General features: G+C 43.9%; 1 protein-coding gene across 2 annotated transcripts in view; it reads right to left on the minus strand.

Annotated features, from left to right (window-relative positions):
• Positions 1-506: 506 nt before the first annotated feature.
• LOC122943862 (cytochrome P450 4A2-like) overlaps positions 507-13,254 on the minus strand; it is a 28,974-nt gene continuing 16,226 nt past the window's right edge. The window contains exons 4-12 of one of the 2 annotated variants that reach the window (XM_044301945.1): positions 12,902-13,029; positions 10,999-11,123; positions 8,553-8,704; positions 8,291-8,397; positions 7,515-7,705; positions 6,754-6,887; positions 6,567-6,631; positions 6,036-6,118; positions 507-2,220 (exon numbers count right to left, since the gene is read on the minus strand). In XM_044301945.1, the coding sequence (XP_044157880.1) occupies positions 2,046-2,220; positions 6,036-6,118; positions 6,567-6,631; positions 6,754-6,887; positions 7,515-7,705; positions 8,291-8,397; positions 8,553-8,704; positions 10,999-11,123; positions 12,902-13,029 (1,160 nt within the window). In that variant the 3' untranslated portion in view covers positions 507-2,045. The remainder of the gene's footprint in view (positions 2,221-6,035; positions 6,119-6,566; positions 6,632-6,753; positions 6,888-7,514; positions 7,706-8,290; positions 8,398-8,552; positions 8,705-10,998; positions 11,124-12,901; positions 13,030-13,254) is intronic. The other variant, XM_044301946.1, reaches the window with a different exon arrangement.

Consider the following 13,254-nt stretch of genomic DNA (forward strand, 5'->3'; position numbering starts at 1 on the left):
CATTTATAGGCGAATCTTACATAAACCCCGTCCACTTTGGTTCAGGACAACCCGAATTTGCAGGGACTGGTTCTGAAAATTAAAAACAGTCCCTGCAAATTCAGAAGTGATAGAAAAAAGCAAAGACAGATTCATATTATTTTTAATACATTTAATTATTTATTAAAAAAAATATTGAAATGTTATGACCACAAAAAAATCCAACAGTTTATTGTAAAACTAATTTGTCCTGTCCATAAATATCATATTTCAGACAAATAAATTAGAAGATATTATCTCAAGGTTTCGCTGTCTCACAGCTGAGGTTCGTGTTATTAATTAAGGTGACTGCTTAGGGCTTGTTCACATCACCGTTATAACATGGTTATAACGGAAAATAACGGAATCCATAAGGCGGAAGTCAAAACGGAAGCCTTTAAGAGGCATTCCGTTTTGATCCGTCATAATAGAAGTCTATGGGAATCATAACGGATCCGTTTGGTTCCCGTTATGCAAGACAGAAAACAAAAACCTGTCGACAGGACTTTTTTTTCGTTCTGCATAACGGAAACCAGACGGATCCGTTATGCTTGCCCGTAGACTTCTATTATGACGGAAATCCATCATAATACAAGTCTATAGGCAGCATAACGCATCCGTCCTGGTTTTCGTTATGCAGGACTGCCCACCGACTTGTATTGCGAAAGATCAAAACGGAATGCCTCTTCAAGGCTTTCGTTTTGACTTCCGTCTTATGGATTCCGTTATTTTCCGTTGAAAGCGAAAACAATGACAGAATCCATAACAGTGATGTGAACAAGCCCTTAATCCTATTTTATCTGACAGGGCAGATAAGTGGCTGTCATACACATACGGCGCCGCTTATCTAAGCGGGAAACATTGGGGGTCAGACAGGAAAAATCCAACCTCTCTGGTCCATGCGCATTAGGATATCGGCAGGGATTAATGTGTAGAGGTCCTTCTGACTAGTCCCAATGTTGGGGGGAGATCAGGCAAGTTGAATTTCAATGCCAGATCACTTTGTCCTGGCAGGAAATAAGCTGAGGCGTCTGGCAGTGACTGTCTTCTCTCTTGCAATTGGAAACACATGCTTACTCAGCAAAACCGAGGATGCATGTGTATGAGGTAGTAGGTAGGATGGAGCATTTGTATGGTGGCTGCATACTCAGCAGGACAGAGGATGCATGTGTATGAGGTAGTCGGTAGGATGGAGCATGTGTATGGTGGCTGCGGGAGAAATAGCTGTCAGCTGGACAATCGGGGGATGGGCATGTTTCCCCTCAATATTTGAGGACTTTTTATCAGGCGCCATGGATCTCATTACAGTCTATAGTCTATTGACCTTATTCGTTTTTGAGGACACTATTGGAGGTCTAGACCCCTAAAATTATCTGCATAGCTCCAAACCACCTAATAACAAAATCCACGTAAAAGCAATAAAGCTATAATATGGCATCCAGTGGAGAAGGCAAAAACCTCTGTGTGCCTATGGGTCCACAGACTTCTATATGGGATCCACTCAGAGAGTCCTCTAGTGGTGAGTGCAGTGCACTCTTGTCCAAAAGTGGCCTTTTCGGCATTTCTGCTAGGTGTCTCATGAAACTAATTACCTTTGATCCGTCAGAAGAACAGAACATTTTTATAAAAAACACAGATCCTTTATTTTGAGCATTCGTTGTGCATCTTTTTTTTGTCAGTCCCAGGGGTTGGGGATTGGAATAGCCAGAATGGGAATTGTCCAAGATTAGGAAAAAATGTCTGCTTTCTTGCAAAAACAGCACCGCACCCATGCTTGGGTTTTATCTGGTACTGCAGCTCAGCTCCATTGAAGGGGATGAGGCTGAGCTGTGAAAATGGGTGGCGCCATATTTTTGGACTGGTTAATAAATTACTTGCCATTGGGAGATTATGTATAGAAGAGGATTACGTCCATGTAGAAATAGACGCGGGATACAATTATTAACAATTATGAAGATTTTCTGAACTTCTTTTTTTCATTGGCCAATAGGTTTGCGTTATCGCATTGTCAGATCTTTTTCATCTTGTCACATCTTGTCTATCTTCTTCAGATTGATGTATATTCCGTTCACGGAGCGTAAAATTAATTGGGGTTGTGTTAATGGTTCTTTCCCGGGGACCGTGTGCAGTTCAAACCTCTGTAAAGTCAGGCAAATGGCGACTTTCATTTCATTCATCGCAAAATTCTGCCCAATGCAGTTCCTGCGAGAGAGAGAGAGAGAGAGAACACACAGCGGTGATGTCACATTACAGGGCGGCTCGTTAAAGAAAAACCGGTGCAAAGAAAAACGGAGTGCCATTCATACCAACTGGTCCGATCACTTATATGGATAACAACCACTTTTTAGCCTAAATGCCATAGGCAGCAGAGGCGTATGTGTAATGCATTGACTAACAGTGGCATAGTAAATCAGGATTTGTAAAGTCAATTGTTATTATTGATCCTGCACTTGAGTGACACCCTTCTCCCACCATAGCAGCTACTATGCCCAGTTTTGACTGCGATTGTGTTGCGTGGTTCAATTCTTTCCGCATGAGTGCAATGCATTTTGCACGCGCGTGATAAAAAACTGAATGTGGTACCCAGACCCGAACCCGGACTTCTTCACTGAAGTTCGGGCTTGGGTTAAGTATTCAGTATATTTTATTGTTTTCCCTTATAACACGGTTATAAGGGAAAATAATAGCATTCTTAATGCAGAATGCTTACTAAAATGTTGCTTGAGGGGTTAAAAATAAATAAATAAATTAACTCACCTCATCCACTTGATCGCTCAGCCGGCATCATCTTCTTTCTTCTTCTTTCAGGACCTGCAAAAGGACCTTTGATGACGTCAGCGCAGGTCTTGCTGAATGAAGATAGAAGGATTACATCATCAAAGGTCCTTTTGCAGGTCCTGAAAGAAGAAGAAAGAAGACGATGCCGGCTGAGCGATCAAGTGGATGAGGTGAGTTAATTTATTTATTTATTTTTAACCCCTCAAGCAACATTTTAGTAAGTATTCTGCATTAAGAATGCTATTATTTTCCCTTATAACCATGTTATAAGGGAAAATAATATTTACTAGCATCATCTTCTAGCAACCATGCGTGAAAAACGCATTGCCTCCTCACTTGCTTGGGGATGCTATGCGATTTTCACGCATCCCCATTCATTTCTATGGGGCCTGCGTGAAAAACGCAGAATATAGAACATGCAATTTTCACGCAACGCGCAAGTGATGCGTGAAAATCACCACTCATTTGCACAGCCCCATTGAAGTAAATGGGTCCGGATTCAGTGCGGATGCAATGCGTTCCCCGCACGCATTGCACCCACGCGGAATTCTTGCCCGTGTGAAAGGGTTGCATAGCATCATAAATCAATATAATGCTATGTGAATTCCGTCAGTGCTGGGAGGTCAGGCTGGATGCTGCGATGCGGACTCGATGCGGGAGGAACGCTCGTCTGCAAGGGGGCATAATCTTTATCATTCATTATGGTTTTCCAATCTGTCTGTAAAAAATGTTGGCTGCCCGTAATTTTGGGATAGGTTGTCCAGAAAAAAGAAAAATTCTGGCAACCCAGCTAGTATGATGCTAATCAGATTGATGTATAGTTTTGTGGGAAAAGACTCCGTATAACTTGTGATCTATTAATTTAAATTAAATCTGTCAGCAGTTTTGACCATGCTAAACTGCTGACAGCACTAAGTAGGGGCTGAGGAGAACAGTACAAACATAACTTTTGTGGAGCTTTTATCAAAAGGAGTATTGTGAATATGAAGTTTTGTTCTGCCAAAGTCTACTTGTAAAGTCCAGTGGAGGTGGAGCTTCAGTGTAAAGTGCTCTCTGCTCTGAGTCACAGCTGTACTGGTCTCCTGATTGGATGCTACAGCTGTCACTCGGAGAACAGGGGAGGGGCTATGAAATAATAACTTCAAGTGAAGCTCCACCTCCACTGGACGCAAATTGGTCCTCTCACTTCAGCAAATACCATTTATAATGTAGAGAAAGTGAATACAAGGCACTTACTAATGTATTGTGATTGTCCATATTGCCTCTTTTGCTGGCTTGATTCATTTTTCCATCACATTATACACTGGTCATTTCCATGGTTACGACCACCCTGAAATTCAGCAACGGTGGTCGTGCTTAAACACTGTAAGAAAAAGCACCAGCTTTTCTGGTGGCAGGGACCGTGGGATCGCATATAGGAACGCATGCGCAGCAGCTCCCATTCCAGCCACCTCGTATCTGCGCTGCAGCAGTGGTTGTAACCCCTGGACATGAGCAGTGTATGATGTGATGGAAAAATGAATTAAGCAGCTAAGGGTGCAATATGGACAATCACAATACATTAGTAAGTGCCTTGTATTAACCTTCTCTACATGATAAATGCCATTTGCTGAAGTAAGACAACTCCTTTAAAGGGAATATTTAATCTCAGACATTGGTGGCATATCGCTATGTCACTACGGACCTGTACCTACCTATAGACTGGGACCCCTAAAGTGAACAGTAAATGGCTACTCATGCACAGCCGCGCGCCATTCTTAGTGGAGTTCCGAAAATAGCTAAGCTCAGCTGTTTCTCTGTTTCTGGCAGTCTCATAAAGTTGAATGGAGTGGGGGCTGCGGTTGGGCGGTGCGCTCTCCATTCCTTTCTAAGGGACTTCCGAAAATAGCTAAGCACCCTCGCTCAGCTATTTTCAGAACTCCTATACAAGTCCCATCTCTGGGATGTGCACCTGTCTGACACTGGTGGCATAACATATGCCACCAATGTCTGAGGTGGCACAATTCCTTTAAAGACTAGAATCTGGCAAAATAAAACTTGATATTCACAGTACTCCTAATGAGAAAAACTCCACAGAAGTTATTTTTGTGCTGCTGGTCCCGACCTACTGCTGTCAGCAGTTCAGCCTGGTCAGAACTGTGCTTAGGAAACCACAGGTCAGGGCTGGCCAACCTGAGGCTCTCCAGCTGTTGCAAAACTACAACTCCCAGCATGCCCAGGCTACCTACAGCTATCAGTCTACAGCAGGGCATGGTGGGGGTTGTAGTTTTACAACAGCTGGAGAGCCTGCACTAGGTGATCCTAATCAGTGATCGACACTCTTTCCTGTATAAGCGTGCATCTGTCAATCACTACAATGTTATGCTGGCAGAACAGCCTGCATGTCCAATGTGACATGTTCCCTGTAAGTACTATATGGACTTTTTTTTTTTTGCAGACCCATTGTCATGCCTATTCTTGTCCATTTTGCTGACAACAATAGGACATGTTCTATCATTTTTACAGAGCTGCGGAACGGACATACGGATGCAGACTAGTGTTTAGTGAATCAAAGTCCACAAAGTAGACTTCGATCCGAATTTCAGGGAAAATTCGATTTGCCGTGAAGCTGAATTTTCTTGTGCTTCGTGGTAGCGAATCGATTTTCCCTAAATGGCGGTTAAATTTTTTATTTTTTTTTAATCAAACTTAGCTCATCCATTTTCTCACAACGGGCCAGCCTCCATCTTGCTTGAAGATCTCGGGTGAAATCCTGTGCGCAGTGACATACGTCGACGCCGCGCCGGCCGACGTGATGATGTCATCAAAGGCCGCGCAAGATTTTGTGCTAGATCTTCAATCCAGATGGTGGCGGCCGGTCCATCGTGAGCAAATAGATGAGGTAAGTATGATTTAATTTATATTTTTTTAAATTTACACATTACTGTCAGATGCTGCGATCACCTATGAACGCGGCATCTGAGGGGTACAATGACGGGGGCGGCATTTGTCATTGCGCCCACTACTTACAAAGAAAGGCGCTTCGTGACAAAGTATTGCGTCACAAAGCGAATTTTGCTGTAAAATTAGGCGAAGCAGCCGAATCAAATTTTTGAATACTTTGCTCATCTCTAATGCAGACAGGATGGTCAGGGTGGAGAGACATAGGAAGAAAACAAATCTGTTTTCCCTTTCCGTATAATTTATAAAGAGTAACAATACTATAAAAGATGTCGCTCTGATGGTAGCAAGTGCTTTACCTTCCTCCGGCAGAGAAGGGCAGGAAGGCATGGGGGTGCCTATTGGAGGTGTTTTCTGGAGAAAACCTAAGGGGGTCGAAAACCTAAACAGAAATAAAGATGAGTAAACTTAGTTACAGTACATTTCCTCCTTTATAAGGGTAACTGTAATACAATACAATGAATATTCGAGCTCCTGAATGTCCATGTTTTTCCGCACTTGATGTGACATTATATTATTGTGCAAATCATTTTGAAAATAACACATTTTTGTGCCATTTCAGTTAAATAAAATATTAGAAATTTGATTCATACCATAATTTGTTGCAAGGTCATGTATTTTCACACCTTGGCCTCTGGGGGCAGTGTTCATGCTGAGCCTATTATTGGCATATTGGCCACATTTTGGAGGTCCTCTATATGAGGAGTGGTAGCTGCAGGCAGCCCCGTCCTGGTGGACGCAATGCTTCCTTATATTACATAGACCGGCATTCATCTGAATGTCCACCATGTAATACTATTGGGAAAGCAATGAATTAACCGTACACTTACCTCTGGATTCTCCCAGACACTGGAGCAGCGGTTTATGGCATAAATACTGATGAGAACGTCAGCACCTGCAAAGAAAGTACAAAGACGGTTCACACGGGCATCATGTATCTCCAAGGTCTGTGCATGGAAATCATTTTACTATTGCATTTGGGAGATGTTGGATCAGAGAAATGTCAACGTCACTGACCTTTGGGCAGCCTGCGGCCATCACAGAAGGTGATTGGTTCTTTAAGTTCACGAGCCACCCCTGGTACAGGCGGGTAGAGACGCATGCTCTCCTTAATACACATGGAGGTGTAGGGCAGCTTACTCAGGTCCTCCCTGGCATCATAAAAGCAAAAACATTGATGATCTATTCCACCAAAGACGATATATACGGTGTATATATATATATATCTACATGATGCGCCGTGCTAAGCTGTGCTAACAGAGTTTTGGACCCCCACCAATCTGATACTGATGACTAGTGATGAACGAAGTATCCGAAGTGGACTTCGATCCGAATTTCAAGGAAAATTTGATTAGCTTGTGCTTCGTGGTAATCAATCAAGTTTCCTTGAAATGGCGGTAAAAAAAAAAATTCACACTCACGTCATCCGTTTTAGCACAAAGAGGCCGCCGTGTCCAATCTCCAAAAGATCCCGTGCAAAATCTTGTGCCTGGTGACGCATGACGTCATCACGCCAGCCAGCAGTTGGCCGCGGCGGCCTCTTTGCACTCAAATTAAGGTATTAAGGGGGGCAGCAAAATCATCATTCCAGGTCATTGGCTCACGAATGCTCAAAGAAATGCTTTGTCAAATTTGTGAAGCAGCCAAATCGAAGTTTTCCAAACCTCGCTCATCTCTACTGATAACCTTGGTCTCCAATACCTACAACCCAGGCAAGCCCTTTAAGGGTTAAATGAGGGTTAGAAATGTAATGGTCCTGTAGCACACCATGTTCTCACCATTCTACTGTTCTCCTCTTCTCCAGAACTTCTCTGATCTCCTCCCGGCATTTCTCCTGATGCTCAGGGTATTTAGCCAAGCAGTATAATATCCAGGAGATACCACTGGCTGTTGTATCGTGCCCTTCAAACATGAACGTGTCCACCTCAGCCTGCAGATCTTTATCAGATAGACCCTGACCATTTTCATCCTGTAAAATAATGATGCTATAAACTGGATTAAACAATAAAAGGAGAAGGAGCGACTCATCGAGCAGTAACGTTCCTGCTTGAACAAAATGCCATGAAACGTATTAAATTAGGTGCTCACGTCAGTTGGGCTGATAGACGCTATTCTCTTAGAGGCTGAAAATGAGAGGTGATGCGGGTCAGCTGCAGTCCAGGGCAACCTCTGGAAGACCTTCCAGCAATGAATTTGAGTGGAAAAGAAGTGTCTGCACTGGTACCCAAGCATCCAAAGAGACGCAGGATAATATCTACTTTTCTATTTAAATATAATAACGCGTTTCAGGATGTACATTCACCCTTTCTTCAGACAATAAATAGATTTCCACTCGAATTCAATAATGCAATAAGGACATAGCATCGATAAGGTACTTACAAGGTTCAGTGTTGGTCAACCATCTTTCTAGTTTAGGAAGATGTTACAACAAGTAGTCACTTTTGTCCCGGTGGGGACGGAAGGTGATCTGGGCTCCCAAGCATTAGAGGTCATCATGGGCTCCTTACTAACCACTATAATTATGATAAAGCTAATAATGATATATTTTCCCCACCTTAGCACAGAGGAGAATATCGAGGAAATCCAAGTGTCGTTTCTTCTGGATCTTCTCCAGCTCTGTATCTTCCTTGAGGGACTGTTTCCTCTCTTTAATTACTTTACCTGAGAGTCGTAGAAGAAAATAATAATTTATGGACCACCGAGAAGTAATTACCCAGGAGACCCTGGTCTTTATGATCATGATTGAACAGTTCATCGGTGACTTCTAATCACTATCATCATACATTATCTATCATATTAGAGGGCATCAGACTCACCTGTGTGTTCATGCGCTACTCTCAGCGCTCTTCGAAAACGGAATCCATGAGGGCTCAGGTAAAAGATGAGGTCATTATGATAGGGTAAACAGACAAATCTGAAGTCCACCAGGTAGGAGAGATCATAAACAGCTTTGATGTAAGCGCTCTCACTGAGAGGAAAGAACAGACAGTGAGTTTGAGTGCACCCTAATATAATAGAGCGTTCTCTGAGAGGTTGCCCTAAAGAGTTTTTTTTTTTTTTTAAACTGTCACCATGTTATATGAGGACATTAACTAAAATTGATTTTTTTCGGCCAATTCATTGGTCACCATCAATGGTCCTTCAGCTTACTAGCCATTGACCTTAATAGGTTCTCCAAGACGGGAAAACCCTTCTTATTTGTGCAGGCAGGGAGCAGGGGTTTGAAAAAATATAGTCTCCTCAGGGATTTCTGCTCTGAATTCCCTATTCCTCCACTTCTGCTCCCCGCTGGACCAGATATGTGATAGGCCATCTACATGGACATCAACGCTGCCAGCAAATCAATGTCCTCATCGGTCACATGCTTTACCTGCACAAATTACCGGTGGTGCAATTGATTGGTCGGCAGCGGTGACAGAAATGTAGAAAGCATGTCACACTTCTAGTCCAGAAGAAACCTGAAGAGGAGGAGAAAGGAGCATAGCACTGGAATCGGAGTGCCAGAGACAGGTGAGTCTTTTTTTAATCCTTGCACTTTGCCTGTTCATATGAGAAGAGTTTTTTGCTCCCCTGCTTTTAAGGGGTTGTCCAGAAAAAAAACATTGAGGCCAGTGATTGGCTGCAGTGGTCACATGTTGATGATGTGATATCATCGCTGCAGCCAGGTACACAAGGTAGGGAGAACCAGAGCAGAAGGCACTCGATCTAATAGGTAAATAATGTTGCTTTTACTATTTGATTGCTTTTCCCTCCTTTGCCCCTGTGTAAGTAATATAAATGGAAAGTTTAACAACTTTCTAATATACTTTGGGGTGGATCTCTAAAGGGATTTCCACCACTTTTATTACCTAAAAAAGTTTCAAATTATGTCAGGCACCATATTTGTGGAGGGGTGGGGGCCAGTCAGCCCCCAATACATTTACTATAACTTACTCATAGAGTGTAGCTCATATCGATGCTAGCTCATAGCTGGCGTAGATTTTATTTTATGGCACACAGTCTAGAAAAAGGCACAGCAAAGCTATAAAGACGAGTCAGAACTTTGGACTAGCGTTAAAGTTTTCCGGTATTGAGTTCCATCATAGGGGCTCAATACAGGAAGAAAGCGCTTCAGTTTTGTCCTAATGTATTCTGAATGGAAAGCAATCCGTTCAGCGTGCATCAGGATGTCTTCCGTTCCGTCCCCTTTACTGTATTTGGCCGGAGAAAATACTGCAGCATGCTGCAGTATTTTCTCCAGCCAAAATTCTGGAACACTTGCCGGCATTAATTTCCATTGAAATGTATTAATGCCGGATCCAGTACCAAGTGTTCAGGAAATTGCCGCATTGACGGATACGGTTTTCCAGTCTGCGCAGACGCAGACCTTTAGAATTGTGAAGAAAAAAAAATACCGGATCCGTTATTCCGGATGACACTAGAGAGAGGGATCCGGTAATGCATTTGTCAGACGGATCCGCATGCAGATCCAGAAACAAATGATCTCCGTTTGCATATGGATTTCCGGATCCGGCAGGCAGTTCTGGCAACTGAACTGCCTGCCGGATTCTTCTAACGCTAGTGTGAAAGTACCCTAAGGCTACTTTCACACTGGCATTTACTCGTTCCGGCAGGGGAATCCGTACTACAGTGTACATGTGTGTGCTGCCGGAAGTCCACCCAGCCCCATTCACTATAATATGCCGAGGCGGACAGACAAAAAACGCTGCCGGAACAGTCTGCTGGAACGCGTAAACGCCAGTGTGAAATAGGCCTATCTGTTTCAGTTTCTATCATTTTCAAGTGGTGTGTATTTGCTTTCAATGAATGAGAATACTTTTCTTTACATTCAAAGGCAGTAAACCTGTCCATAGGTAGTCCTGCTCTCAGTTGAAAGGTAGATACAATTGTATCCAGTCCAGACAATGCTCTGTGAGCTATACAGTCTGATACATTGTAGCAGACATTGGGAGAGATACAGTATGTGCAGCCCATTCTCTACACATCTACAGATGATGAAAATCACTCGGCTCTGCCCATCAATAAGTCCAAATATCCCGGTATTACATCCCAGGTATTACTGGCAATCAGGGTCGGACTGGCCCACCAGAGGATCCTCCTGGAGGTCCCAAGCTCTGACAATAATGGACCCCTAATAACAAAGGGCTCTTAAGGTCCTATATACATAGAGGGTGGACCTCAGAATCATTTCCTCTGGTGGGCCCAAGGAACTTCAGTCTGTCGCTGACAGCAATCTTCGCGGACCTTTTCTCTACAAAATACCTGTCCATCTGGCAGTTGCTCTGGTAGCTGAAGGCACATTTCATGATGGTGTCCAAGGTCATGAGGCTGACGTGATGGAAAAGCTCCACAGGGTTATCTTTGGGGACCAGACGTTCCCATTTGTCCTAAAACAATGAGAAGATATTAGGATTGCAGAACTGAAGACAATGGAGGAGATACTCCAGCCCCTCAACACTGCCCGATGTTTGGGTCTTAGGAACGCTTATTTGCCATAATCTTCCCATTTGAAGGTGCCACCGATTACCAGATGAACGAGCAAAATGCTCAGTCATCGTACAATACAATTGTTAGTGCCGTCACCTAAGTTATAATTTGTTGGCAGCAGATTGTTCTGTCTAAACATCCTCAGCTGTATGAGATGATGGCATTAGCGATCACTCCTCCCTATACTGTGGAGGAGATTGTGGCCTGTAAATGCATCATTACCAAGCAGGCAGGGCCGGTGCTACCATAAGGCAGACCAAGCGGCTGCCTTAGGGCGCCCCCTGGGGAGGGCGGAAAAATGTGACATGGAGAGGGAGAAATGTGACATGGAGGGGGAGAAATGTGACATGGAGGGCTGATGGCTGACATGGGGGCTGATGGCTGACATGGGGGCTGATGACTGACATGGGGGCATGATGGTTTACATGGGGACATAATGGATGGGGGATGATGGCTGACATGGGGGGCTAATGGCTGACATGGCGGCATGATGGCTGACATGGGGGGCTGATGGATGGGGGCTGATGTCTGACATGGGGTCTGATCTTAGGTCTGATTAACATTGGGGGTCTGATTGGAGCTGTCAGCTGAGGTCTGATTAACATTGGGGTCTGACCTGAGGTGTAATGGAAAATATTTTTTTCTTATTATCCTCCTCTAAAACCTAGGAGCGTCTTATGGGCCGGCGCGACTTAGAGGGCGAAAAATACGGTCCTCAAACAAGCGATTGTCTGAAACAGAGAGAAGATACCAGGACCACACAGAGGAGAAGCCAGCTGCTGCAGACGGGACCAGGGCCAGGTGAGCTGCCGGGGGGGGGGCGCCAAAATGTACCTTCGCTTGTGTTGGAAAAAATCCTTGCACCGGCCCTGCAAGCAGGCGATTGTCGGGAAGGAACAATCGCTTGCTCCATCAGGCCATGTAAACTAAAATACATTGGAGTAAGATAAGTCAAGTTTCCTAATAAACTTGGTGCGTTTTGCCTGTCCTTGCACTGGAAATCAAATTCTATGCTTGCTCATAAATCTGGCTTCAATATTAGGCCTCATGCACACGGCCGTTGTTTGGGTCCGTTTTAGCGGCTCAGATGCGGACCCATTCACTTCAATATTATTTGTGTGAATTTCTCAGGAGGCGCACCCCTTCCACTAAACCATGCCCACTTTCCATAAAACCCTGCCCCATTTTCACACCCATTTTGAAATGTAGGAAGAGACTTAGGGAGCGTTCACATCTCCGTTTCATTTTCCGTTCTTCTGATCCGTCCCAAAAAAAAAACTGGATCCTGTGCATAAGGGCTCCATGCCCGTGCTGCGGACCGCAAATAGTGGTCTGCAATGCAAGGGCACTGGCCGTGCGAATTCCGTATTGCTGTGCAGAACCATTGACTTGAATAGGTCCACGATCTGCAAGATATGACAAAAGATAGGACATGTCACGGACCCGAAATCCCATGGAATTGGCCCTAAATGATGCACAGGAATCCTTTTTTTTTTTTTATACAGGTTCCTATTTTCCTGTTTTTGGATCAGAAAAACTGAAAATGAAACAGAGATGTGAACACTCCCTAAAAAAAAATTTTTTACACCATGAAATTGACCAAAATAGGTGAAATTCCCCCAATCTTCTCTGTGCTTTTTCTGAGTTTTAAATGTTGTATAGATTTTTATAATTATACCAGCATGACAGTGACGCAGTCGGACATCAGCTTGACATACGGCTTCAGAACATCATAATGAAATCCCGGGGTCAGCAGCCGGCGGTGTTGAAACCACTTCTGTCCTGATAACACCAGCAATCCCTTCCCTAAAAGAAAAATAGTTTCCATTAGGATTTGGAGTATGAATTTAAAGGGAACCTGTCACCAGTTTTATGGTGTCCTAACTAGGGATGAGCGAACTCGAACTGTATAGTTCGGGTTCGTACCGAATTTTGGGGTGTCCGTGACACGGACCCGAACCCGGACATTTTCGTAAAAGTCCGGGTTCGGGTTCGGTGTTCGTCGCTTTCTTCGCGCTTTTGTGACGCTTT

The sequence above is a fragment of the Bufo gargarizans genome, chromosome 7, assembly GCF_014858855.1.
Source record: "Bufo gargarizans isolate SCDJY-AF-19 chromosome 7, ASM1485885v1, whole genome shotgun sequence".
Lineage (NCBI taxonomy): Eukaryota > Metazoa > Chordata > Amphibia > Anura > Bufonidae > Bufo > Bufo gargarizans.